At 37.2% G+C, this 26902-nt stretch overlaps 2 protein-coding genes across 3 annotated transcripts in view; one reads left to right on the forward strand and one right to left on the reverse strand.

Moving 5' to 3' along the window:
• dscamb (Down syndrome cell adhesion molecule b) overlaps window positions 1–14414 on the forward strand; it is a 108142-nt gene extending 93728 nt beyond the window's left edge. Inside the window, exons 19-33 of the mRNA XM_060875737.1 lie at window positions 1545–1700; window positions 2258–2391; window positions 2809–2962; window positions 3639–3756; window positions 3906–4069; window positions 4534–4632; window positions 4868–5056; window positions 5680–5970; window positions 7035–7211; window positions 7321–7351; window positions 7447–7562; window positions 8599–8748; window positions 9319–9516; window positions 10012–10314; window positions 12746–14414. Of these exons, the coding sequence (XP_060731720.1) occupies window positions 1545–1700; window positions 2258–2391; window positions 2809–2962; window positions 3639–3756; window positions 3906–4069; window positions 4534–4632; window positions 4868–5056; window positions 5680–5970; window positions 7035–7211; window positions 7321–7351; window positions 7447–7562; window positions 8599–8748; window positions 9319–9516; window positions 10012–10314; window positions 12746–13119 (2654 nt within the window). The 3' untranslated portion in view covers window positions 13120–14414. The remainder of the gene's footprint in view (window positions 1–1544; window positions 1701–2257; window positions 2392–2808; window positions 2963–3638; window positions 3757–3905; window positions 4070–4533; window positions 4633–4867; window positions 5057–5679; window positions 5971–7034; window positions 7212–7320; window positions 7352–7446; window positions 7563–8598; window positions 8749–9318; window positions 9517–10011; window positions 10315–12745) is intronic.
• Window positions 14415–18719: 4305 nt separating this feature from the next.
• pcp4b (Purkinje cell protein 4b) lies at window positions 18720–26343 on the reverse strand. 2 transcript variants are annotated; one of them, XM_060863895.1, is made up of 3 exons: window positions 26271–26343; window positions 22053–22104; window positions 18720–19244 (listed from the first exon to the last, which is right to left on the reverse strand). In XM_060863895.1, the coding sequence occupies exons 1-3, from the start codon at window positions 26277–26279 to the stop codon at window positions 19114–19116; spliced, it is 192 nt and encodes a 63-aa protein (XP_060719878.1). In that variant the 5' UTR covers window positions 26280–26343; the 3' UTR covers window positions 18720–19113. The 2 variants fall into 2 exon arrangements, with proteins under 2 accessions (XP_060719878.1, XP_060719887.1); XM_060863904.1 differs by lacking the exon at window positions 26271–26343 and adding an exon at window positions 23438–23462.
• Between the last annotated feature and the right edge of the window lie 559 nt (window positions 26344–26902).

Raw genomic sequence — 26902 nt, forward strand, 5'->3', positions numbered from 1 at the left:
TTGTAGACCCATAACCCTCTATCTAACCTGTGGGAAGGGACTGTCATAGAGTCCACAAAACAAACATGATTTAGATTAATTAATGATTTAGATTTGAACCCAGCAGCTTCTCAGACATTGTATAGTAGTGTATGTGGTGTTAATATGAATGTACAAGTGTATATCAATCTGTCTTTGCGTAGAAATTCTTCCATGCATAATTCGTATAAATTTTCCTCTAGGATTTGATTATTGTCAGTTTCCGACAGCAGGCCTGGGAATGTTGAGTAGAGATTTTGATTAGTACTCAATTTCTCAATAAGATGTTAATGAAAGCTGCTGCAGCTTAACACCCTCATACCAGGAGATGCCATGATCATATCACTGCTGAGCTGAGAATAAACACCTGATCAGTGGCGGCGCTGTGATGGTCCTAGAAGCTTGATGTATCTTATAGAAGCTGTTATGTTTATACATTGAAAGTTGAATCTAATCCTCCATGATGTTTTCTTTATAAATGTCTGTCTTTATAAATCACCTGTTGACACTGACACTCCAGTTTTGAGTGCCGGGGACTAAAGACATGAAGAGTTATAGATTATAGTTATTAAGAGTTATTAAAAAATATAAAGTGTTCCAAATGTGAGTAGAACTCGGATGTGGTTTCATGCTAAATAGTCTGATGATCCCCACTGAAGACTCTTCAGAAACTAAAGAATCTCAGTAGAGAGAAAAGAGAATGTGTATGAAGTTTTCTAGAAAGAAGAAAAAGCTTTAAAAAGGTTTTTAACCCTAACCCTCTTACGATATTTCCTAACATTCCAGACATATTGTAGTATAGAGTAAACTAGTTTATATTCAGTGATGATTTTTATATAATGAAGAGATAATCACAAGTGTAAAGTGGTTAAAATAAAAATAGTGTCATATGATGTAATTGATTGTAATTTATTATAACAAGGAAATAAAACACTTGGAAATAATTGTTAATTTGAAAAATCAATCCATTTTAACCATTTCATCTGCTTCATTACTGGTCTTCACCTCAAGGGGTTGCTGTTGGTTTCCAATAGGCTTGAAAGCTCCATGCAGAAGACTCAGGACATTGTGCAAAGCTGCAGGAGACCATTTGGTGGCGTGTTGTATAAAGAGTATAAACATTCACTTACAGGGAAGAGTCACTGAGTCACTTAGATAATAAACGTTCTTCAGACTTTTAACCTTTAATCTGTGAACAGAGAAGTGGCTCGTCGCAGTAAAGCAGAGTTATGACATGATGTAAAACACACAACCTGACAACCTGTTAAACAAGGTTAACATTTACAGGAAATACTTCCTTGATTTATGACACTGTTGGCAAACAAAACAAAAACAAAAAACTCTTAATTATTTATTGTAGTAGTTTGCTGTGAAAGTGCTACTACATGAATCAATCTGAATGACACAAACACTACTATAGTCGCTCCAGGGTGCAGTGCACTTAGAATATTAATATTAATATTACTACATGTTTGTGTTTGCAAGAATGGGCATTAAAGTGTGTGTTTATTTCTGCCTTGTCTTAGAGCTGGGTGAGATCAAAAACATCACTACAACTAAGCCCTCTCTAGAGCTGGAAGGCTTGGAGAAATACACCAACTACAGCATCCAAGTGCTGGCCTTCACGCGGGCTGGGGACGGAGTTCGCAGTGAGCAAATTTACACGAGGACCAAAGAGGATGGTGAGACATCATTTTAGACTCACACACAAACAGTTCCTGGAGAGATGAAGCCATTCGTCTCGGTTAATGATGTTTGTGGAGGAAAACATGTCCTGACTCACTCCTCTAAAACACCTCAAAGTATCTCAATATTATTTAGATCTGGTGACTGTGCAGGTCATGAGAGATGTTCAGCTTCACTTTTATGTTTACCAAATGATTCTGTCACCAGTCTTGCTGTGTGTATTGGTGCTCTATCATCCTGATACACAGCGCCACCTTCAGGGAATGATATTTGACCCACTGGGTGAGAGTACATGGTCCTCCTGGTTCTGAAGTCCTTCTAGCACAACCTCAGTGTGTACACACACACACACACACACACAAAATGTCCTGTATTTTTATTACCACAAGATACTGTGATATTTTGTCCCAATGGTATTGTATAAACACAGTGATTCTGATTGGTCACAATGATCTTTTTTTAATAACTGTAGATCTGACAGTAGTTCAGTTCAGTTCAGTTCACAATGTGAAAAGACGTTTCAAGCCAAAATGTTGTTTTTGTCTCCACACAGTTCCAGGTCCTCCAGCTGGAGTGAAAGCTGCCGCTGCGTCTGCCTCGGTGGTGTTCGTCTCCTGGCTTCCTCCCCTGAAGCTCAACGGAATCATCAGGAAGTACACAGTCTTCTGCTCCAACCCTTATCCCACGGTATGCAGCCAAACCACAACACTGTAGCATCTTCCTTAGTATAATTATCATCTGACATATGAGTCATTTTGCTGTTGATGTCACAGTCAGCGTCCGAAGAGAAAAAAAAAACAAACAGAGACATAACAGGCATTAAAGACTGTCTGTTATTAATCAAACATTTAAGTTAAATTCCATATGAACAACACATCCAGCTCCAGTGAGGAAACAGAGTAATAGTTATCTGTGCCCCACATGCCACTGTTCCATATCCTTTGATTGTCAGATTTGCCCTTTTTCCCCTCTATTGACCAATGAGTGTAATATAGAGTGACACTAACAGCACTGAACTTGTAAGACAACCCTGGGAGATGGAGTATGTAATCAAACATTACCTTTTCTGTGTCTGTGTGCTGGATTTGATCCTCCACACTGAAGGTAATCAGTGAATTTGAGGCTGCGCCCGATGTGTATTTTCGTCGTGTGACCAACCTGAACCAGAACTGGCAGTATAGTATTTGGGTGGTGGCCGTGACCGCTGCTGGTCGAGGGAATACAAGTGAGATCATCACTGTGGAGCCACAAGCTAAAGGTACAGAGAATATATGATTTTTTTCCTAGATATGTTATATAATAAATTAAAAAAGACAACTTTTAAAGTGAGGGCACGGTGGCTTAGTGGTTAGCACGTTTGCCTCACACCTCCAGGGTCGGGGTTCGATTCCCGCCTCCACCTTGTGTGTGTGGAGTTTGCATGTTCTCCCCGTGCCTCGGGGGTTTTCTCCGGGTACTCCGGTTTCCTCCCCCGGTCCAAAGACATGCATGGTAGGATGATTGGCATCTCTGGAAAATTGTCCCTAGTGTGTGAGTGCCTGAGTGAATGAGAGTGTGTGTGTGCCCTGTGATGGGTTGGCACTCCATCCAGGGTGTATCCTGCCTTGATGCCCGATGACGCCTGAGATAGGCACAGGCTCCCCGTGACCCGAGGTAGTTCGGATAAGCGGTAGAAGATGAATGAATGAATGAATGAACTTTTAAAGTAAACTATTGTTAATGATCAATGTTAATTTATTTAATTCATAAATAATACATTTTGCGTATTAGCAATACTTTTACATTTTCAAGTAGTTAAGTTGTGATTTATTAATAAATATGAAAGTTTGTTTTAGGGAAAAATCCTTGAAAAGGTTTTAAACAGAAATGACATTATAAACAGTGGTTATAACAGTAAGAAGTTACTGTGGCTTAATATCATATTTCTCTTTTAGCTCCTGCTCGTATTCTAACATTCAGTGGTACAGTGACCACACCGTGGATGAAGGACATTGTCCTGCCCTGCAGAGCCGTTGGAGATCCTCCTCCAACCATCAAGTGGCTGAAGGGAAAGTGAGTTTATTTTGAGATTAACATTTTTTCTGAACACGCTGGCGCCCTTACATGTTCATTTTAAAAAGTTATATATAATGCGAAACCATCAATTCCAGTTTATGTGCTGGAGTCTGTGTCACTGAAGTTCCTGCTGATTTCCTCTTCAGCAACGGGACACCGGCTCCTGTCTCTGTGGATGGCCGGCGCAGTGTCCATGGCAATGGCAGCTTTGTGATCCGCACGGTGAAAGCTGAGGATTCTGGGTACTACAGCTGCATTGTCAGCAACAACTGGGGTTCAGATGAAATCATGCTAAATCTACAGGTTCAAGGTGGGTCTGGGGACCAGCTCTATAGTGTAGTGAACAAATATTGAACAATCTGGATTTTATTTGCATAACCAAACCCCTATATGAAGCAATGTTGAAGGCAGGAGGCAGTAGTGACTGCAGTAGGATCCTGTAGGTCACATCCACACAGCTGGTTATTACTTTGCCTACCTCTTATTCAGTACGATATACAGATTGTTTATTTATTAATTAATGCTGTTATCTATCTTTAATGCAGGTCCAATCAAAGCTACTCCAATTTCAATATATAGAATAAAGTTTCATTTTTCTTCAGTCTGTGATCCGAATATCAACCCTGATTATCATTATTATTATTATTATTATTATTATTATTATTATTATTATTATTTGTGCTATTATTATTATTATTGTTGTTGTTTTTGTTGTTGTTGTTGTGGCTTATTAAACCAAAATCTGAAAAATATTACATCATTTTGTACTTGTAGTACCACCGGACCAGCCACGTCTAACTGTAACTAAAACCACCACGACATCCATCACTCTGTCCTGGATTCCTGGAGATAATGGAGGAAGCTCGATCAGAGGTGAGACTCCTGCACTTACTGCTGTCACTACTGACCTTTAAACCATAAGTGCTTGACTCATTAACATGTAAGATTTAAATCAAAGTGATTAACTAACGATTTAAGAATTTGCTTGAAACAGTACACAGTAAATAACATTTGATCATTTCCAAATTTCCATCAAACTTATTACATTACAAAGTTCTTTCTGTAATAATGAAAGCTTTTGTCTGACTATCTGCTTTCTCTCTTTAAGGTTACATTCTGCAGTACTCAGAGGATAACAGTGAGGAATGGGGCAGCTTCCCCATCAGCCCCAGTGAGCGATCATACCGTCTAGAGAATATGAAGTGTGGCACCTGGTACAAGTTTACTCTGACTGCACAGAATGCCGTGGGTCCAGGTCGCATCAGTGAAATCATTGAGGCCAAAACCCATGGCAAAGGTAACAGTAGTCACCCAGGAAGGGCTCAGGGGACATTGTGGACCCTTTAGTTTAGTACAAAATGTTACAGCTCAAGGATTTGTAGTACCTGCTCAGGTTTGGACCAAGAGCATCAACGGTGAAACTGTCTACAGGGGACATGGGAAGGTGGCCATCAAGGGGTCTGAACCAATATTAGCACAAAGTTATATAGACTTTCATAATGATGACACAGACACACACACACGCAAACAAAACCACCAACTTCTTTTGGCTCGGGTTTGGGCTTGTTCTTGGTCTATAATGAGCAGTAACAAAGCACACAGTGTTTGTCTGAAAATGTGGACATCATCATAAACCTATCCCATATCTGGGGTTCCTGAAACTTCTATAACCCAACAGATGATACTGAAATTTCAATATTGAAGCTACGTAATAAGCTAGTAGTTTATTAAAACTAAAACACAAGTATATTAAACATTTTTAGCTGATTTTGATTATTTTGTTGCAGATTTCATGAAACTAAAATTCCTAGATCACCTTTAGCTGTTTTTTACATACATACCAGTGTTTAAATATAATATTTCCTTCCAAATCCCCTAACGGTTTTCATATTTACCTTTCTATGCTATTTCTCTCCTCAGAACCACAGTTTGCCAAAGACCATGAGCTTTTCTCTAGCATCAATTCAACACGCGTGGAGCTTAATCTCATTGGCTGGAATAACGGTGGCTGTCCGATCAGCTCATTCACTCTGGAGTACCGGCCAGTGGACACTACACCATGGACCACAATGCAGCGCACATCTTTACCTAAGAGCCACGTGCTGTATGACCTGCAGGAGGGCACGTGGTATGAGCTGCAGATGAGGGTGGGCAACAGTGCAGGTACAGCAGAGAAGAGGGTGCTGTTTGCAACACTGAACATGGATGGCAGTAAGTGTTTTTACTAAACACATAACAATGAGCGTGCAATAGTTTCTGCTTTAATATCAGTAAAATGAACCTAATTTATCGAACCATTCATTAACACATCTGTGAAAAGGGTTTTATGTTCATTTCTATTAACATTGCTTATAATCCTAATAAATTAGATAAAGATTATATATATTGGACATAATTAAGTTCTGTGGTGTCTTTGCTACAACATCACAACAGATGGTCTTGGTGAATTGAATATTCATTCCTAAGCAGTGAACTAAGAATGATGGTGAAATCTGTCTGGATTCTGGGCTTTTGGTTACTAGAATTTAGTTAATGGTGATAGAAATGGACTTGGCAGCATTACAGGAGTGTTTGTAGGGTCACATGACATTACTATCAGCATTTTATGACTTATAAAATCATATTCCAATAGACATGACAAACAGTCCTCATTGTCATTACACTTTAACAGTTAACACAGATTTTGTCCATGAGTAAAATAAAAAATAAAAATTTCTTATTTCTACATCTAAGATTTTGAGTTTGACTCACAGTATTGAAACAATACGATAAATTTGAGTTTGTATATTTTTTGTTGGATGCTTAATTAATCGTCAGAGTCAGTTGTCCTGATGTATAATTAAGGAAATTAAAGACAATGTCCCAACACAAACGTATGTCATCTAAAATCAGCATCTCTATGGCTTTGCTGAATTGGTCATGGTTACTGTGTAGGAGAGGGACATAATCCTTCCAGCAACAGTGACACTAGTCATATCTGTGAGACCATGTATGAGGAAGAGGGCAGAAAGTTTCATAGGGCCGTGTAACTCATTAGGAAGAAAGTGTTTTCTGCCCTCTTTCTCATACATGGTCTCACATACTGTATATGGATAGTGCACAACCTCAGCCCCAGCGGGTCGCAGTCATACAGAAGATAGCTGACTGCCTGGAGGGTAAATGGCATATAAAATAATTACGGAGAAAAGTGGGCACAAATTGAGACGATTGAGCAAACAGGATAATACTAAAAAATCAAATTCCCAAATAACCCAAATTCACTTACATATCTCCAGGTACTATAGCTCCACTGCTGAAGATTGTGGACCCCAGCCAGGAGAACCGGCAAGGCACTGAGGGCCTGAAGATGATGGTGACCATTATCTGCATCCTGGTGGCCATTGCTACAGTTTTCATTGTGCTACTTGTTATGAGGAGGAGAAGAAGGGAACAGAGGCTCAAGAGATTACGGGGTGTGTGAACATGCAAAACTGAAAGCATAAAAACAAGTGTTGGTTAATTGTAACTTATATTTTTCTTGTAGAATCATTTGTAGTTTATTCTCTTCTCTTTTATTCACAGATGCAAAAAGCTTGGCTGAAATGCTTATGAGGTAAACAATCCTTAATCCATGAGATGAATTTGAATCTTGTATTCCTAACTTGTCATGAGACCTATTAGATATTACCAGTTTGAATGTCTTTTTAGTAAGAACACACGAACTCCGGACGCTGCAAATAAGCAACAGCAAACCCTCCGTATGCACATTGATATCCCGCGAGCTCAACTGCTCATTGAGGAGCGAGACACAATGGAGACGATAGGTAAGATTATTATTTGCAAGAGCTTCAGAGAGTTGAGTAGATTCTGCAAACTTTTAAAAATATAACTGAATCATTAAGAATAATTAAACTAATTAAAAATTAGTCTCACCTAAAAATCTTTTCACCTGCTTCATGATATGCACTCACACTGCCTTCACTGCCACAGCAATATTAATGCCATGTAATGTGTCTTTTCCCATTTATATAGAGGCTCGTGTGAAGACGCTGTGGAAATATGTTGGCAGCCCAACATGCACACACACACACACACACACACACACACACACACACACACAAACACACTGAGCACTTTCATATCACAGAGTGATTGATGTGCAATAAACACCACTGGCATACAGTACAGTCATCTTTATTTGAAACCTTCTTACTGAGTTCTCACCCAGGTTGGCACTGGTTATGAAATGCATAGAACACTGGCAGTTATTCAGGGCTCATAGAACCAGAGTTATATATAGAAATTATGCCCAGTTTTACTTCTCCTTCTCACCAAGGGTAATGAGAATCATCTGGATTCTCTACGCACAGTTCCTTGACAAACCAACACACTTTAGGATTAAATTCATTTAGGATCAATTCAGTTGTGTTATCTTGCCTCTAATGGACACATACACCTACACATCCTCTGTGAAAGTGATCTCTGATGAGGTACTATTTTCTAGTGGACCCCAATTACTTACAAAATCCTTGCATCTCCTTTGTAGATATGTAAAAATATATTTCATATGGTTTGATGAAAAATAATTTGAATCTCTGTCACTGCAAGTCAAGTACCATTTTACATTGCAACTGACAGACATAATACAACAAAAATGAAACACAGCAACAGAGATATTTGCAGGTGAAATATTTAAAAATCACATTTTATTAATTTTATATGATCACAGTAGCAAAAGGTCACTGCAGCTATTTCCCCCTTTGCCTATATGTACTAATCCAGTGAAAGACAGCAGAAATGGCTGATTAATCCCTGTTACGAATGTATGTAAGAGCCTGTCTATGTCTTTCTCTCTCTCAGATGACCGATCTACAGTGCTGTTGACAGATAATGATTTTGGGGAGACGTCTAAGCAGAAATCTTCCACAGTCACACACACGGTTCACTATCAGTCACTATCCCAGACAACTGGCCCACTCGTGGACGTCTCAGACGCTCGACCTGGTACAAGTAAGTAATGAAGCGTTACTGAAGTGATAAGACAAAGATGTATTAGAGTTTTTAGAAGCAAAGGGAAATAACACTCAACAAGTTCCATATAGATATGGAAAAAAATATAAAAAGAGGACATAAGGGTTAACAGTGTATTAGGTTCCAGCTTATATTGTATGTCAGTGTTAAGTGATTGTGGTTTCCTTTTACACGGTAAGGGAAATGTTATTGCTCATTAGCAAAAGCACCACAGACATCCAGTGGAGTTGAACTAATCAGAAGTGGTGAGGTCACACAATGTACCTGACACACACACACACACACACACACACAAATTGCAACCCTTCATGGTGGAGTAACTGATTTGATTAAACTCTCTAATGTTGACAACAAATCCCACAAGCTCACAATAGACTTTTAGAAGTACAGCTCGAGTAGAAACTTTGAGTCCACACAAGTAATATTTCTGCAGGTGTGATTTGTTCTTGTACCAATACCACGGGACATTAGATAAATACTCTAAGGCAGGGGATTATGAAGTCAATATAAAATGAGATGTTAATCAGTCATGTTGTTGATGTCACATAGATCCCACTGCCCGTCGCACAGCTAAAGCCGGTCCTGCAACACGGAGCCGCTACGCCAGCCAATGGACATTAAACAGACCTCATCAGCCCATGTCGTCACACACACTCACTACAGATTGGAGGCTGCCTACTCCACGTGCCACAGGCTCAGTGGACAAGGAAAGTGACAGCTACAGTGTTAGTCCCTCTCAGGACACAGGTAACAATAAAGCTATGATATTAAAGCAGACTGAAAATGTATTACAAAAACATTCCTGCGTCTTATATTTTTCCTCATATTGAACAATTACAATCACGATTTACGATTTTAACTTCAGCTATTTTAGGCTTTTTTTCTACTATTATTAATTCAATTCAGAAAACACTGCTCTCTTTAACAGATCTCTGAACTGAGAATGTTAGCATAACTTTAGCTAGAACAGGTGTGTGTACTCCATCCTACATCGTTCTGATTATGCTGTACATGGGATCTGATAATGCAATGCTCAATCCCAATAGTTTCATTGTGCATCTACTGAAGAAATTTAGATGCTGGACACCACTGGAAAGATTTGACATTAGAAAATGCTGAAGTTTTTGTTCTTCATTAACCATGTTAGACCACAGTACGGCCAAGTGTGAAGGCTGAAAAAGAGTCTTATTAAATGTGTGGTTTTGTGTGTGTGTGTGTGTGTGTGTGCAAATTCCCATACAGACCGTGCTCGGAGCAGCATGGTGTCCACAGAGAGTGCATCCTCTACGTACGAGGAACTCGCCCGAGCCTACGAGCATGCCAAGATGGAAGAGCAGCTGCGCCATGCCAAGTTCACCATCACAGAGTGCTTCATCTCTGACACATCCTCCGAGCAAATGACAGCTGGCACCAATGACTACACAGACAGTATGACATCCAGCACGCCCTCTGAGTCGGGCATCTGCCGCTTCACCGCCTCTCCACCAAAACCACAGGATGCCAGCCGGGTCATGAACATGGCCGTGCCCAAAGCACACAGACCTGGTGAGTTTGAAAACTTCAGAGATATGGCTGAAAGTATGTTCTTCATGATGATGTTTCTGTTCTGTAAAATCATACAGGCTTGAACAAGCAGATATGATGCTCACAGGACAAAGAAGGAAGGTACTGCATGATGCAGTACAATGTTCATTCATTCATCCTTAGTAACGGCCTGGTCAGGCTCACAGTGTATTACATTTTAGTAGTTTATTTTGGGAATAAGTTCATTAGATTAAGGTAAAAACCAAAAAAGCTCTAAATGGGATTAAAGAAACAATACCACACATGGCTACATAAGAACAGTTATGAACTCAAGTGACAGCTAATTAACTTTCAGAGCCAAAATTGCTACCATTGCTGATATTTATTCCTGTGACCTGTGGAACATACTGGTAGGTATAAGAGAGAATATTAAAACCACACTATTCTTTCTAGACCTGTAAATAGCTCAAGTTGTGGCACTTAACATACATTTCTTCTTTTTTTCCATGCCAGGCCATGTTAATGTAAGATGCACTAACCTTCTAGATTATGTTTCCTCTGTCTCTCAGCTGAATATCAGGTAACATGTGGCGCTGTACAGACTCACTTAATTCAGGGTCTGTTTAATTTAGTACCAGTTCTGTGGTTTGAATGAACATTAAATTATTTATCTCCTTCCCCCAGGCTGTTAAACTCACAAATTATAAAGAAGATGCAAAATCTTTTATATGTGTTTCAGAAGTACCTGAATTGTTTTAGTCTCTCATTTTGATCATTTCTGGATGGAATATATTTATGGATTAATGAAGTGATTTAACATGAAGCAGATCTGTCGCTCTGTGTTTGTTTCCTCATTGCCTCAGTGAACCCTGTCAGTCTTTGCCTACCCTCATGCCTGGGTGTATTGATTGCTCTGTTGTTGGTTCTCTGTGTTGACAAACACACACACACACACACACACACACACACACACACACACACTACTATGTCCATTGGTGTCTATAGCAGTGACATGGAGCACAGTGGCCCGGGTGTCGGATTCTTCTGTTATCCATCTCAGTTTAGGCTTCATTGTGAAATGCGTCACTGTGCACCGCGTGCTGAGGGTGAATAGAGGCCAGTGGTGCTCATTACTGCAAAAGGTTTTTGTCTGCTAGTACAAAATGGCAGTTTACTGTCACAATGGACTCATTGACTGTGAGATGGAATGAGCAGACAACCTTTATATGACTGACTGGTGTGACAAAACGCCGCCACTCCCTCACTTCCTGAAAGCAGAACAAAATACTCTTGCTATTATCAGCATACCTAAAGGACCAGGATTAAATCAGAGCTGAGAACAATTAATGCTTGAGATCACTAATATATAATAAATATTTCTGATATATATATATTCACAAACACTTCAACTAGCACTTCTTCATTATCTTTTGCATTTTAAAAAACAAAACAAAAAAAAAAAAAAAAAAAACACCTTTGACACTTTCATTGTAACTTTGAACAAATGTTTTAAACTCATGGTATCTTAAGTATGTAACTTAGTGAGCCAGCATTAATGTATTCAATGTTAGAGATTTAAGCACTTATGTACGTCGCTCTGGATAAGGGCGTCTGCCAAATGCTGTAAATGTAAATGTAAATGTAAATATATATAGCACCAAGATAATAATTATGAATCTTTCGTGTTTGAATACAAGCCTGAAATTTAGCTCATGAATTGAGTCCATAAAATCTGCGGCATTTCTCTCACATACTCCACTTTTATTGCATGTTAAAGCTGTGCTAAATAATTAGCTTTGAAAAAAAAACCTGTAAGAAAAATGTAGAATCATTGGTATAAAGTTTTATTAAGGCAATTTCCAATGGACATGGAAGATCCAATGAAGATCTTCAGGACAGAGGTTCTGGTTCTGGTTCCTTTTGTTTTAACTTTAAAAGAGAAAGAAAAGAGAAAAAAAAAAGTAAATAATCATTTAAAAATCTGTGTGCTGTAACAGGAAACAGATGAAGGACATGCTGTTATTGGAAAATACTCAACTTTGTGGTAGTGAGAGAGACTCTGCTTCTCAGTGGGACTCATCACACCAGCCATCACTAATTATTTCCTATAATAACAACAAGACCTGTTGTGTTTTATGGCTTACACAGTGACTACACTGTTATTGTATTATGTTAGAACTTAAGTTCTGTGCATGTGTAATATAAAATACTTAATAAAACTTAATTGGCCTTAAATAAGCTGATTATAAAATAAGATTATTTTTTTTTACTTCATAAAGTGAACCAGTTTTTAACATTTTCATTTTAAACTGTGTAGCTGTAACATTGTCGACTCAGTTGCTTTCAACAACTTATACAAAAGTACTGAATGGATTTTAAATAAAAATGGATTTAACAAAAAAAATTGATTCGGAAGTGTTTCCACTGAAATAACCATGAATCCTCTGTCCAGGGGGTGAACTGGTTCACCTACCCCCTTATCTGCGCATGGACTTCCTGTTGAATCGTGGAGCGGCTCATTCCGGCCGGGAAGCCACGGGTCAGACGTGTCTGGAGCCGCAGAGAAGTCGCACAGCAAAGTGGCCGGCCGTGTTAGCCCCAACACCCTCCGAGACGCCTTCCACTGCACCTGCCTCCTCCGGCCCACCCAGCAGGGAAGCGGTGCAGCAGTGGCAGCCAGGCTCAGCCTCCACACTGCCCCACCGCGAGCCAGGGGACCTCGCACAGGCTGCCAAACTCAGCAGCTCCCAGGAATCACTGTTAGACTCTAGAGGACACCTGAAACAGAGCAACAACCCATACGCAAAGTCCTACACGCTGGTATAACACAGGACTATAAAAATATGGACCACTGGGCACAGCAGTACACACACACACACACTCACACACACACACACTCTCACATGCACTCACACACGCACTCACACACGCACTCACACACACACTCACACGCACTCACACACACACGCACTCACACACACACTTACACACACGCACTCACACACACACGCACTCACACACGCACTCTCACACACGCACACTCACACACACACACGCACTCACTCACACACTTACACACACTTACACACACACACTCACACACACTCAAACACACATACACTCTTAAACACACGCTCAAACTCACCCTCACACTCACTCACACATGCACTCACTCTAAAAACACACACGCACACAAACTCACACACACACTTACACACACTCACATTTACTCACACACACACATTGACATACATTCACACACAAGCACACAAACATAAAAAAGCTCTGCTGCAAAGAAGAGCACTTTTCAGAGACATCGATGAGCCCTGTATATACATAATTCAGAATTCTAAAAAGGCTAAATTGATGTTCTTTGCATCTGTTTTCTCTTTTCGTTACGTATCAATCCCCTGATACACGCTTTTTTTCTTTTTGCACTCAGCTTTTCTCTCAGCTTCTTTTCTTTCTCATCTTTTGCTTTAGCTTGCATTTTGGAATCTATCATTATTTTAAAAAATTACACCATTATGAAGATTGCCAAAATTATTTATTTAAATTGACAGAGGTACTACTTTTGAATTTCTATCAAGGATAATTCTATAGTCATTATTATTATTATTATTATTATTATTATTATTATTATTATTATTATATAAAAATAGATGAAAAATATAAAAAAATAAAAAAGGGTAGTCAGAAGGGTGCGGAACACTCGCTGAAAAAAAAAGTGTTCCATTCTTTATTCATTCATTTTGTTCTTTGTTTTTTTTTTTTTTTAAATGTTGGGATGTAATCAATGACTGATTAGCTTTTTACCATGGCATCATGTTCAAAGATTACAAAGGAAACTGAGCGAATACAGCGAGAGAGCTAAGGACGGAGGACGTGTGTCCACTTTCTCTGACCTCGTCCGATCTTCGAGCTTTCCAAGGACTGCATGGGGACCTGAAACGCTGCATAAAGTGTCGACTCAAAAAAGAAAAAAAAATCAAAAAGACCTTTTAATTTGTCATACTAAGGAATTCTATAATAATGTTCATATAAATATAAAGAGATCACTTTTATTTGTGGATAATCCAGGGAAAATGGTTTGGTAAATAAAGTCCTTAGTCATGTTTGCACACATCTGGTTTGATTAGGCATCAAAATTGGGTTCACTTGTCTTTTATTTCTCTCCATCGTCACTTTGTTTGTGAAAGTGGTAAGAATTCTGCCTGCAACACCAGCAGTGCAAAAAAAAAGGTGAGATGGTGTCATTATGAATCCTGACTCTGTGTAGATGGACATTAGGGGTGTAATGATGCACAAAATTCAAATTTAATATGAAACGATGAGACACAGTGGTGTCTCAATAAGCTGAATTTCCTGAATATGTGCCTTAGGTTTTTATTTTCAATTGACTAAAAATTATTTATGCTAAAAGAAGAAGAATTGAACCGTAATCAAGGTGTTTGTGCGATGACGTCATAGCAGAAAAGCAAACAAAAGCTGCAGATTAGAATATAAGAGAATTTAAGGTGGATAATTAAACATCAGCTCTCTGGACAAGCCTCACTTGCCACTGACTTTAATGAGGTGTGTTGAGACACATGGCTCTTTATTTATTTATTTATTTATTTTTAATTCTCATTGTCACATGTAGTTCTCTGTAGCCCTAAACATGATTCCTGCGTTCTTCAGCTCTGAACTCCTCAATGCCAGCAGCGCTTCCTAAATTAAATCAGTGACCAAAGGCTGGTTGTGTTTCGAGTCCTAACCACTGATTAGATGTTTTGTGTTATTAGGAATGTTGGAACACTTTTTCCACCACTGAACTGAACAGAATGCTGAAATACAACAGACCCTAAAGATTGAAGGGAGCAGCATTTCTCGAGCTATTCTGTATTAGCTCATTAAAATCCAGTCCCTCTGGGATTTCACTGAAGGTTTTTTGTTATTGTATCCAACAGAATTCTTGCTTGATTTTGCTGTATTTTTTTCGCCATAAAATGATTTGAATTGGCAAAATTACAATTACAGGGTTCCTCTTTTAAACTCCTACCTGTCCGACACATGTAATGACTTTCTCTGATATCTGTTCTCATGTTGGAGACATGAATCAAAGAGCACTTTGGCTGAGTGTGTGTTCTGACACTGTCACACAACAAGGCCAAAATCTTCGGTAATTTAAAAAAATTGCAAACTCCTCTGAATATCACAGAGTTTACAGGATTGTGTTCATTTCTGCAATCAAATTATAAAATCCTGGAGGAACTGATCCCTGTAGCCTGAGTGTGGGTTTGATTAAAATGAAAGGTTTCACATATCACACATAAGTGATATTTTATATTTATATAAGTGACCATGTATTGTTCAATATGCAGACATATGAAATGAAGAAGTTCATTTTATATTATACGATATGATATGCAGTATCATTACACCTCTAACATTAAGAGTATAAAAATTAAAAAAGCAATATGAAGTCAATTTATTCACTAATCATTTCTTACTTCCTGAACATCTTAAAATACTAACTGATATGAATGTATTGAGTAATGCAGCGTGAAAAATAAATAAGAATAACATGATTGATAATAATGGGACAAACTAATTATATAGTCTCCAAATAATAATAATAATAATAATAATAATAATAATAATGTCTTTAAAGGACAATGAGAGTAACTGATGAAGGAAAATTGAGCGTCAGGTCATGAATGAGAAGCAGGATTATGTCAGTAATCTGGATGTTCTTGTGAAATATTTTAAAGAGGAATGATTGTTTAAGGTACAGACAGATACACTGGAATTATTTGTCATTTTGCCTCCTTGAAATTTTGTTTTTTATAATAAATAAATTAATAAACTAGACTTTTTTACAATGTAGATAAAATATACTTACACTGTAGTGCTGAAGTTTTATATACTATGAAGAGAATAAATTGGTACTACAATTTATATATCCTAATTATAATATTCATATGTTATTTAGCCACAATGATATTTATGATAGAATTTAATTTCTCAGAGACACCAACATGAAACATCAGAACACATTAAACACATTGTTTCGGTCATTTTGTCATTTTTGTAAAGCTATCCATGTGTTCTTTAAAAAATTATAATATCAAGTTAAACACTGCTCTATAGTTATGCATGATATAACTTATATTTATAGATACAAAAATATTGTACAACCCCCCAATATTGATCTTTATTACCCAGATAAATGAGTGAGAGTTGGACAACAGACAAAAGACTGAGTTGATATTGAATTGAATTGATATCATGAGAGACTTGAATGACTATAGATTCAAGATATAAAAGTTTATTGTCCTTTGTACAGGAATCCATCTGTAATAGCAGCCTGTGATGTAAATTTTAAGGACATAAGGAAAGAAAAAAGATGTAAATTACATATTACTATGTAATATAAAATTACTATTAGTCCAAATGCAAGAAAAAACAATGTGAAGGTATGAAGTCCTACAGAGGTGGACTGGGTCCATGTTGTTATTCACATGTCTAAAGGGGTGTATGTGTGCACTGACATATGCAAAGGTATATGTAGTCTCGGGTATTATTTGATATATGGGATGAACGGTGTGTTGAAATCTGGATTAAAAAGCTAATAAATATTTCATAGAATGCTGTCCTTAGCTATTGCTCTAATAAAAGCCATCTACTAAACAGGAATTCTAAATATGATGGTTCTGCTCTGCTTATAGCTGGATGTGGTATTCAATATATGTACAGGAATAAAACCAGGAAATCATTCTGGAAATAAATGGAGAAAAATAATTATTGTACTAAGTCAGACAGATATAATTAGATCGTGCTGCCTTGCCAACACAGGAGAAAGAGCAAAAAGAAAAATATTTGACTGTGTAGAGCAGCTAGATGATGTCCTTTCATTCAGATGTTCATTCTGAGGCTCACCTAAACTGGACAGGTTAACTTTGGTGACCAGTGATTTTTATATCTCATCTGATATTCAGTATTTATTTTTAATTTTTTTACAAAACACCGAACCTTATCCAAATACATTTAAGTGGTTTAGGTCCAGCTGTGGGGGGTCACGGTGGCTTAGTGGTTAGCACGTTCGCCTCACACCTCCAGGGTCGGGGGTTTGATTCTTGTGTGTGTGGAGTTTGCATGTTCTCCCCGTGCCTCGGGGGTTTCCTCCGGGTACTCCGGTTTCCTCCCCCGGTCCCAAGACATGCATGGTAGGTTGATTGGCAATTTTTCTCTGGAAAATTGTACGTAGTGTGTGTGTGAGTGAATGAGAGTGTGTGTGTGCCCTGCGATGGGTTGGCACTCCGTCCAGGGTGTATCCTGCCTTGATGCCCGATGACGCCTGAGACGCGGCACAGGCTCCCCGTGATCCGAGGTAGTTCGGATAAGCGGTAGAAAATGAGTGAGAGTGAGTGAGGTCCAGCTGTAAGCATGTGGAGGCTCATGCCAGAACATGGTTTTGGGTGAAGTGTATACTCTAAATTGCGAATGAATGTTGAGTTTCTGTGTGCATAGTGTGGGGTGTAAAAATTTGTGTCCTATCCAGGTTGTATATTCCAGAATGTTCCCAGAAAAAGCTTCAGCCCTAATACTGATGAAGTGGTAAATGAAGCCAGGGTGTTTTTCCTAAAGCTTGAGTTACAGTGTTTGATAAATTAAAGAAGATAAAAGGGATTATGGAATTGGCCGTCGAACATTTGATGGCTTCTGTAAGTAGGAATTTATGTTAAAACTAGAATGAATTCAGAAATTTTGCTCATACATATAAGTTGCTTAAAATCTCCTGGTTATACAATTGCACTTGACAGTAGTGTAGAGTTATAGAAAGGAAATTATTACAATTATTTTGAAAATTTTTATGTTTCCTTTTGAGTCTGACTCCTCTCAAGGTTCTTCCTTGTCTCCGTCATCCCTGGTTTGATCTTTAGGGATAACTATACATTGCAAAGTGCTATATAAATAAAATTGAACCAAATTGAAAAAACACAGAGATTCAAGAGACTCAAGGATATTTATTAATAGGTTCACCCATAATCCTGAAAAGCACTGGATTACACAAAGAAACAAAATACAAAAATATTCCTTGGTTTATCCAAGTGCTGGTTTTAGCAAACAGAATAAGAACAATGTCACCTGTTCTAGCGATCCAGTTAAAGCTGACTCAAGATTAACTGATTAGCTTAAAAATGAGACATGCATTGCACAATGGAGTCATAAACTTAAGTTAAATTAAATAGATCTGAACAGCAGATTGGGACATTTAATAGAATGCATTTTTATGTTTATTAAGATTTGAACCAGAATGCATGATTACTGTATTAACCATTTAATTTGTCCATATAGTATGAAAATGTGTTCTGCACTCAAGCTTTTTAAAAAGCCTCTGTCGTGCAATATATCATGAACATGAACAAAAATCTTCTGTTTGAATTATTATTATTATTATTATTATTATTATTATTATTATTATTATTATTATTTTAATAATCACTCAAATATGCCACAGTATTGAGATAATAGTGAGTGAGAAAAGTCACCATAACCAAGTGAAAATGAAATCACTCGTTTTTGTTAAAATTACACAGAATTTTCAGCTTGTTGGAACAAGTGACTACAAGAAACTTCTCAACACAGATAACAGACTTTTTTTATACATTAGTTGCCAATAAATTGCATAATAGACTTTCCCGAAGGTTGAAGTGTTGTGTCTTTACTCCAGCTCCGCCTCACTCCTTGAGTCCATATTGATTGAAATTCTTTCACATGCAGCATCACTCCACACCTCTCTGGTGGGTCTATCAGGAGAGGTTCCCTCTGAAACCACTAGGACTTTTCGTCATTCTTCTTCTTCTGGAACTTCCGGAACTGTGATTGGATGGCGACAGCTGCCTTTTCTGTTTCAGGGGCATCCATGTCGATGTCAAAGTCCTCTGGAACATCCTTCTTAGACGGATCTGTAGATGGAGCAGATATATAATTGAGATATTTATTATTTATTTGCAAGTATTCACATTTTAAATCTGTATCTACAAGATATTGTTTCAAATAAAATGTGGTCATTTCCAGTCAATAAACTATGTAACCGCTCGACTAGTCAAAAACATGTTTTTAGCATTTTATTTTTAAAGCTGAAGAAGGAAATATATTTCTATATATATTAATACACTGCATGTCCTTTACAGTCCAGCTGAGCAGATCCTAAAACAACTGATTATTTAATGTTTCATCAACGGATCATTTAGCATATGTCTTTTAGAACAGCTAAATGAGGACCGTATGCTGAGTAGAGCACACGTTTTTTAGAAATCACATTATCATAATAATGTGCTAAAGTAATGAGAAAAAATATTAAGCTGATACCAAATTTTACAATACAAATCATTCATTCATCTTCTACCGCTTATCCGAACTACCTCGGGTCACGGGGAGCCTGTGCCTATCTCAGGCATCATCGGGCATCAAGGCAGGATACACCCTGGACGGAGTGCCAACCCATCGCAGGGCACACACACACACACACTCATTCACTCACGCAATCACACACTAGGGACAATTTTCCAGAGATGCCAATCAACCTACCATGCATGTCTTTGGACCGGGGGAGGAAACCGGAGTACCCGGAGGAAACCCCCAAGGCACGGGGAGAACATGCAAACTCCACACACACAAGGTGGAAGCGGGAATCGAACCCCGACCCTGGAGGTGTGAGGCGAACGTGCTAACCACTAAGCCACCGTGCCCCCAATACAAATCATTGTTGAGTTAATAATCAGTGTGAATAAATCAATACCAAACAACACTATCACAAGCAAAAATCTGTCTTAAATAAAGAATATAAAAAACTGGATGAAGTTAAAATGAAGTGTTGAAGTCTAGATATTCCAGGATGTCAATGTCAGTGGCTCTAGATGTCAGATCACACTCCACATTTATGTGTTGCTTTTATCTACTTTACATCTGCAAATATATTCAAGTAGACATGCTGAATTTATAGCCATCATGAGATGCATCAGATCTACTGATCTAGATGATCATCAGAATCACACATGACCCATCCTGTACAGCCTGCACCTTCACACACAGAACAGTATCACATATATATCACATCTCCACAATGATATTTGCTGTAGAGCTTTAATTATTTAATGTAAAACATCCCACTGTCTGAGACAGAAGATGGAGATGAAGTGCATATCACATCGACAAGAAGACAAGAGTCTCAGGAAGACAGGACTAGAGCATCCAGTAACAATTCATGTTTGACATGACAGTTAAATGGAGCATTACTCTTTAACACACTATTGCCCTGTACTCAATATATTAATATGCAGAGGTTGAAGTAAAAACTAAAGAATTATTTTATTACTGTACTTAAAACCCTTTTTATTCACTACATTTTCAAACAGCATTACATTCATTTATAACTGCATACAATTGAGGTATAAAGTTTAAATAGCTGATTTAGTAAATCAGGAATAAACTGATTTCTAATTGTTTATTTTAAAATGCACTTTGACGTCCTAATGCAATGCCTTAAGATGAATTTTTGGCCTTGTTTTAAAGCTCTAACACTGTTTACTAGAGGACAAAATAATGGACCTGCATCTGTTTTGGTATGAGTTCAGGTACATGAACTTCTTTATCATGTCACAGTCCAAAGTGAAGATTAATATCTTATATGAAAGTAGACACTCAAGCCTAAAATTTAGGAAATTGATTTTTTTTCATGGAATGTTTTTTTGTTTTTCTTCCCAGCCTTGCAAGGGCAATTCATGCATAGAAAAGTTCCATGAAAAACAGACATGGTTAGATTCTTTTCACACAAATGTTTAGATATTCAAAGTAAGCATTTCTGCGCACTGAGATGCCCCAAGTGCCTGAAGGTGTTATCTTCAACCAGTAAAATTCTGACTACGGTTATTCCAACAGAAAGCCAAGAGTGTGAGATTAAAAACCAACAATCGGTGGAACTGCAGTACTTTTGCCCCATATGGCTCTTTTTCTTATGTTTCATCTGTGTTTGTCCAAGTTAATGAATCTATCAAACTTGTCTTTACTAGTTCACAGTTCACTCTCCTCTGAACTATGAGAATAAACACAAAGCAGAAATTGGAGTATGCTGCCCAGCAGCACAGATTGTACTTCAGTGCTTGATCTAGCTTTAATCATTATAAATGCACTCATCTAGTAGAAGAATGATGCTTAGTTATAAAACCATATTTATATATTTCAATTCTCACATTATACTTAGATCTGTCAGAATTTTGGAATTTGCTGTGCACAATCTTAACCCCTAACACTAACCTCTAACCCTAACCCCAACCCCAACACTACCCCTAACCCTAACCCCAACACTAACCCTAACACTACCCTTAACCCTAACCAATGTTTTCCTTCAGCTGCTCAACTCATGACGTGCATATTAAAGGAACAGGAATAAGGCTCACGTCAGGTAAAGAATATTGCGGTTGTGCTGCCGGAACACATGCTGGACAATTCATGGAGTGATGTGGTGTGAATCTATATCTGTATGTGTAGCGTAATAAAGACTGCTGTTACTGATATATTATTTCCAGACATACTGAAGCCAGTCGTGTCTTATCAGTGTGTCCGTAATCCTCCTGTTCTGTTCTGAAATGAACAACTACTATTCTGATGACTGAAACACTTTGATATCTGACTCAATTTGACTAAATTTAATTTGTTTTTTAGTTTTTTTATTTTATATTTGTATTTTATTCATGCATTTTGTGTTTATTTACCTTGACCACCAGACGTTTTGCTGTTTCCACCAACTGCTGCAGATCCTTTAGTCTGCAAAAAAGAAAATGTGCTGTTGAAGTTTTTTTTTTTCATTCAGTCATTCGGTTCTTACAGTCAGTCTTACAATATAAAGATATTACAATAAACATTCATATACATTTACATAAAAATGATACTACAGTTATTATTTTGTACAGAAATATAAGTTATTTTGTTGACCGGTCTGTTTTCATGGGACACTGCAATGAGATTCTGTGGCACACCTTAATTTAGACAAATTAGACTCGGTTTAAATTTGCATAGAAAAGCCCCAGGGAGGCAGAACATTTTAATTCAGACACACAGGAATACTAACATGCTACAGATTAACAGAGAACAGACATTTATGTATATTGATTTTACTTGGGTTTTTTTTTTTTCATTTTGCAAAGTCTCCTCACCACAACATAACACGGATGGAGGAACCAGCAGGTCTTTTCATCACAGTGAGCAATAACACTCTGAAAGGAAAGTGCTACAGTATCTGGCTTCCTGTGAATGTCTGAGCTTACAGATGATTAACTAGTGTCAGTGTGACTGAAAGGGAAAAGAGACAGTAATGCCGTCCTTCCTATTCTGAGACTCAGTTCTGCTCCCACGCATTCCTGTGGCACTGCTGGCATTTGAACTACCATCTCCTGAAGATAATGTTAGGATTTTAGCCTGTGTGTCTTATTTATTTGCAAATAAAAAAAAAAAAATTTTGACACGCAATTAATGTCTTTACCCAAGTTACTTTTAATCAAATCAACAAGTGCAAAACCCAGCTGTGCAAATCAAGGATATGAAGATATAATAAGTAATGCATTATAAAATAAATGTTTATTTATTATGTGGGTTCACACTAACATATGAGTTGTGCATTGAAAAAGGCTGAATCCTTCAGCTAGAGAACTAGATGCTACTAACCCTGAACAATTAATGTTGAAGTTCATCATGTGGAATCCTACACACACCAGTGAGCTCTGCTGGATTCATGCAACGTGTAATGCTTACAGTCTTCCCATAAAGATTTCATTATCATCTGGGAACTCTAGTTTCTCAGGACTCGTGTTCTCAGGGAGAGAGATGTAGCATACTCTGTTTTCTCTATTCTCTATTTACTCTATTTTCTCTAATAATCACAGCGTTGCAGGCCATGAGTATGAAGTGGTGGGTAACTCTGTGTGTGAGACCCTGACGGTTCCCTGACATTGCATGAGCAGCAAAGGTTTGAAAAGATGTGCTTGTGAGGAACTGGACTTCCTCATGTTGGAGGATAGACAAAGAATGGAATACAGTAAAATTTTCACTATTCACTACACACAAATAAAAAACAAAATAAAAAAATAATAAAAAAGCTCACAAAATTCATCCTGGACTCATAAAATAAAGATGTCTTCAGAGTGCTCAATTTATTATGTAGTGAAATTACATGGTGTGAAAAGGAGTGCAGTTCTGTCTTATATACAGTAGCAGTGCAATAAAAGCAGATTAAATGTATTGGTCCAAATCCAATATTGTTTTATTGCTTTTAAAGCTAAATATTTTATTAGAAACATAAAAATAATGCAATCGACACAATAAAAATATTTATAAGCATGTCAAAAAATGAGTCCTGTTTGGGAATTTCAACAGGGTTTTGTTGTTGTTGTTGTTGTTGCTGTTGTTTACATGTTCATTATATGTTACATCATCTCATTATTCCATGCCTGAAATTTTCTGTTATTACCCTCCAAAAATACAGCTGTAAATTAATTTTATTGATTTTAATCTAGAGATAAGATTGAGAGAGAGAGAGAGAGAGAGAGAGAGAGAGTGAGAGCAAGAGAGAGAGAGAGAGACCGAGACAGAGAGAAAGAAAGAGAGAGAGAGAGTGAGGGCTCAAAAATTGATTGCCTGTGCTTTAGTAGCTGAAGAAAAAGAAGCAATACATCATGAGGCACAATTTATTCTCATTGCGCTCTCTCAGTCCAGATCACATACTGTAGTGTGTGTGTGTGTGTGTTTGGGGGGGTGGGGGGTGTAATGTGATTTACATGACACATTTCACTGTGTGTCTGAATAACTTGAGTTCAGAATTTAAAAGCCTCAGAAATCTAATATATATGTAAGTAAAATAATGTCTGAGGACTGAAAGTCTATTTTATGCTCATTTTTGTCTTTGGCAAAAGCAAATAGTCTCAGGGAGATTTTCCTTGTGATCATTTTGCCCATTAGACATAAATGAAATTAAAAAAAGTCGTTTATATCCTGATTTACATATTTACATATTTCTGTAAAGCTGCTTTGTGACAATGTCTATTGTTGTAGGTGCAATATAAATAACATTGAATTGAATTGAATGGATTTGAAAGGCATTGTGGGCATTTTGGAGATTAGCTCTGACATAAAACCTTAAGCAGTAAAGATTTTATAAACCCAAAAATCTTGTGCTTTATTTTTTTCCAGATTCATCACTGACAGCTTCATCAGTAAGCACATGACAAAATGTCCAACGTTCTAGGAGAAGACACTCAGTGCCTCTGAGACAAACACCATTAGAGAACAGTTTAACAACCTTTAAATATCTAAGGGGGAAAAACACTTTAATCAAATACCCAACACACAGGATGACCCATTAGTCCTTTACTGGATGCTCTTCTTATCAGTGTTCAATTTATAAAAATTTGTCTGCACTTTCAATACTAGACACTTTATAGAAACGACTTAGATCTTTAATGAGTAAGGCAGATATGGCAAGAAAAAACTCCCTGAGACATCATGAATAAGAAACCTTGAGAACAAAAAGGGTTCCTCTGGGGCTCTAAAGTCATTTCAGTGCCAGTAATTTACTGTTGGTTTAGAGTGTGTGAAATTATTGGCACCAGTCTGGTCTCCCCGAGCACAGACACATGGATAATGATAGGTTCATAAAATACATTCAGCTGAAATGAAGTGAGATTCACCTAATAGAAGGTTATGTTGTACCACCGAATAAACTAATAGATCTGTGCACACACACACTGACAAGATGCTGAGACGAGGCTCACTGTGAGCTGCAACTATAGATTTTTTCAACAAAACAAAATGTGCTGTGCATTATAATTCAAGGCAGTAAAATATCTTTATTTACTTGTACGATACCATTTCATTGCCTTAAAGTCATTATATGAATGTGTCCAGAACTGTGCCTTCACTCAGCACCATAGATCCAATATTTAAAAGCATAGAAAGCTCTTACTGTATCCCTTCTTTATTAATAAACTACAATATTAACGCATCACAAATGGAGTATATCTCTATATTACATGTTTAGATTGAAAATGTTTGTGGCTTATTACTAGATCAAGAGGAGCATACATTTATTTTTAAGACTTACAGTAAGTCATTTCTTTTACCTATTTGTCTTAGTTGATTTACAGTAATTTGATTAACAATACGTTAGTGATGTAGGCTTCATACAGTAGTGAACTGGAATCAAGACTATAAAACAGTTCAACTTAGGAAAATATATTATTGTGTCATCTGACACCAGTATTTATATGATTTAGAGCTTTGTGATGTGATTGAAATGTGACTGCTTATTCTGTCCAGGGTTGAGCTATTAATTATGCAACCAATTCTACATTTACGATTGCATTTCTAAAAAAGAAAGAAAGAAAGAAAGAAAGTTATGCTCCAATGTCAATTTGCAATGTACTTTGAACAATATATGATTTAAAAATCTTTTCTGGATATTTGTTAAATAAATAAATAAATAAATAAATAAATAAATAAATGGTCAGCACAAAACAACATGATTTCTTCGTTACTCAGTAATCTTTGATTTATATTTATTTTATTTATTTGTTTTGCCTAAATAGTTTAAAGCTATCATTTCCATTGTAAATCTGGACATAGAGCACCTTTTAGATTATTTTTAGTGTAAAGACACACATAAACCTTTCTAGGGTTAAAAGATTCTAAAGGTGAAAAGGTTTAGCCAAAGGACACCTTACAGAAGGAATGGACATACCTTCATGGACATGAAGACTATGGACATACATGTATGATTATCTATTGATAATATAATTATATCATTATAATTCTGATCATAAAATGATATCCTAATCCAATATCTGGTTTTAAAACCTTGCTACACAAAAAATAAAAAGCATCAATAATCGTTTGAGGTTTAATATAACTGACATCAACTCCAAGCAGAGCCGTGAACCTACCTCACTCATCCTGAAGCACTGATCTTCTGTACGGATTTTCTCTCCTGCACCGACTGCAGTATCCTACGTCTTTCCCTACTGTGTGTGTGAGAATAAACAGGGAGCTTTATAAAGTATTAAAGCCTTCTGTCCTGTCATCATGTTTCACCCAAACCAATAAGAGCTCCTTCAGCAAATTTGCATCACAGACACCGCCTACACCTTTACTACTGGCTGGTTCCCAGAAGGCACACTTTATACTATATACTGTACCTGTCTATAATAAATACTGTACCTGTCTATACTGTACCTGTCTATACTATATACTGTACCTGTCTATACTGTACCTATCTATACTATATACTGTACCTGTTTATACTATATACTGTACCTGTCTATACTATACTATTCCCCTGATGTTATTTGCAGTATATAACAATTATTATCTAGTCTACATGTCAGTTACATTCACCTTAAAGCTTTTTCCTGTTACTTAATTCTTTTGGAGAGACTTTTATATATAGAAAAACTGTATTGGTTTTAGTTATAAATGAATGTATAGAAAACATTATAAAACAAAATTTAAAGGCAATTAACCCCTAGCCTTAATCAGAGAATTATGGTGCGGTATAAATACATTATAAATACATAAA

Source organism: Tachysurus vachellii, chromosome 1 (assembly GCF_030014155.1).
Source record: "Tachysurus vachellii isolate PV-2020 chromosome 1, HZAU_Pvac_v1, whole genome shotgun sequence".
NCBI lineage: Eukaryota > Metazoa > Chordata > Actinopteri > Siluriformes > Bagridae > Tachysurus > Tachysurus vachellii.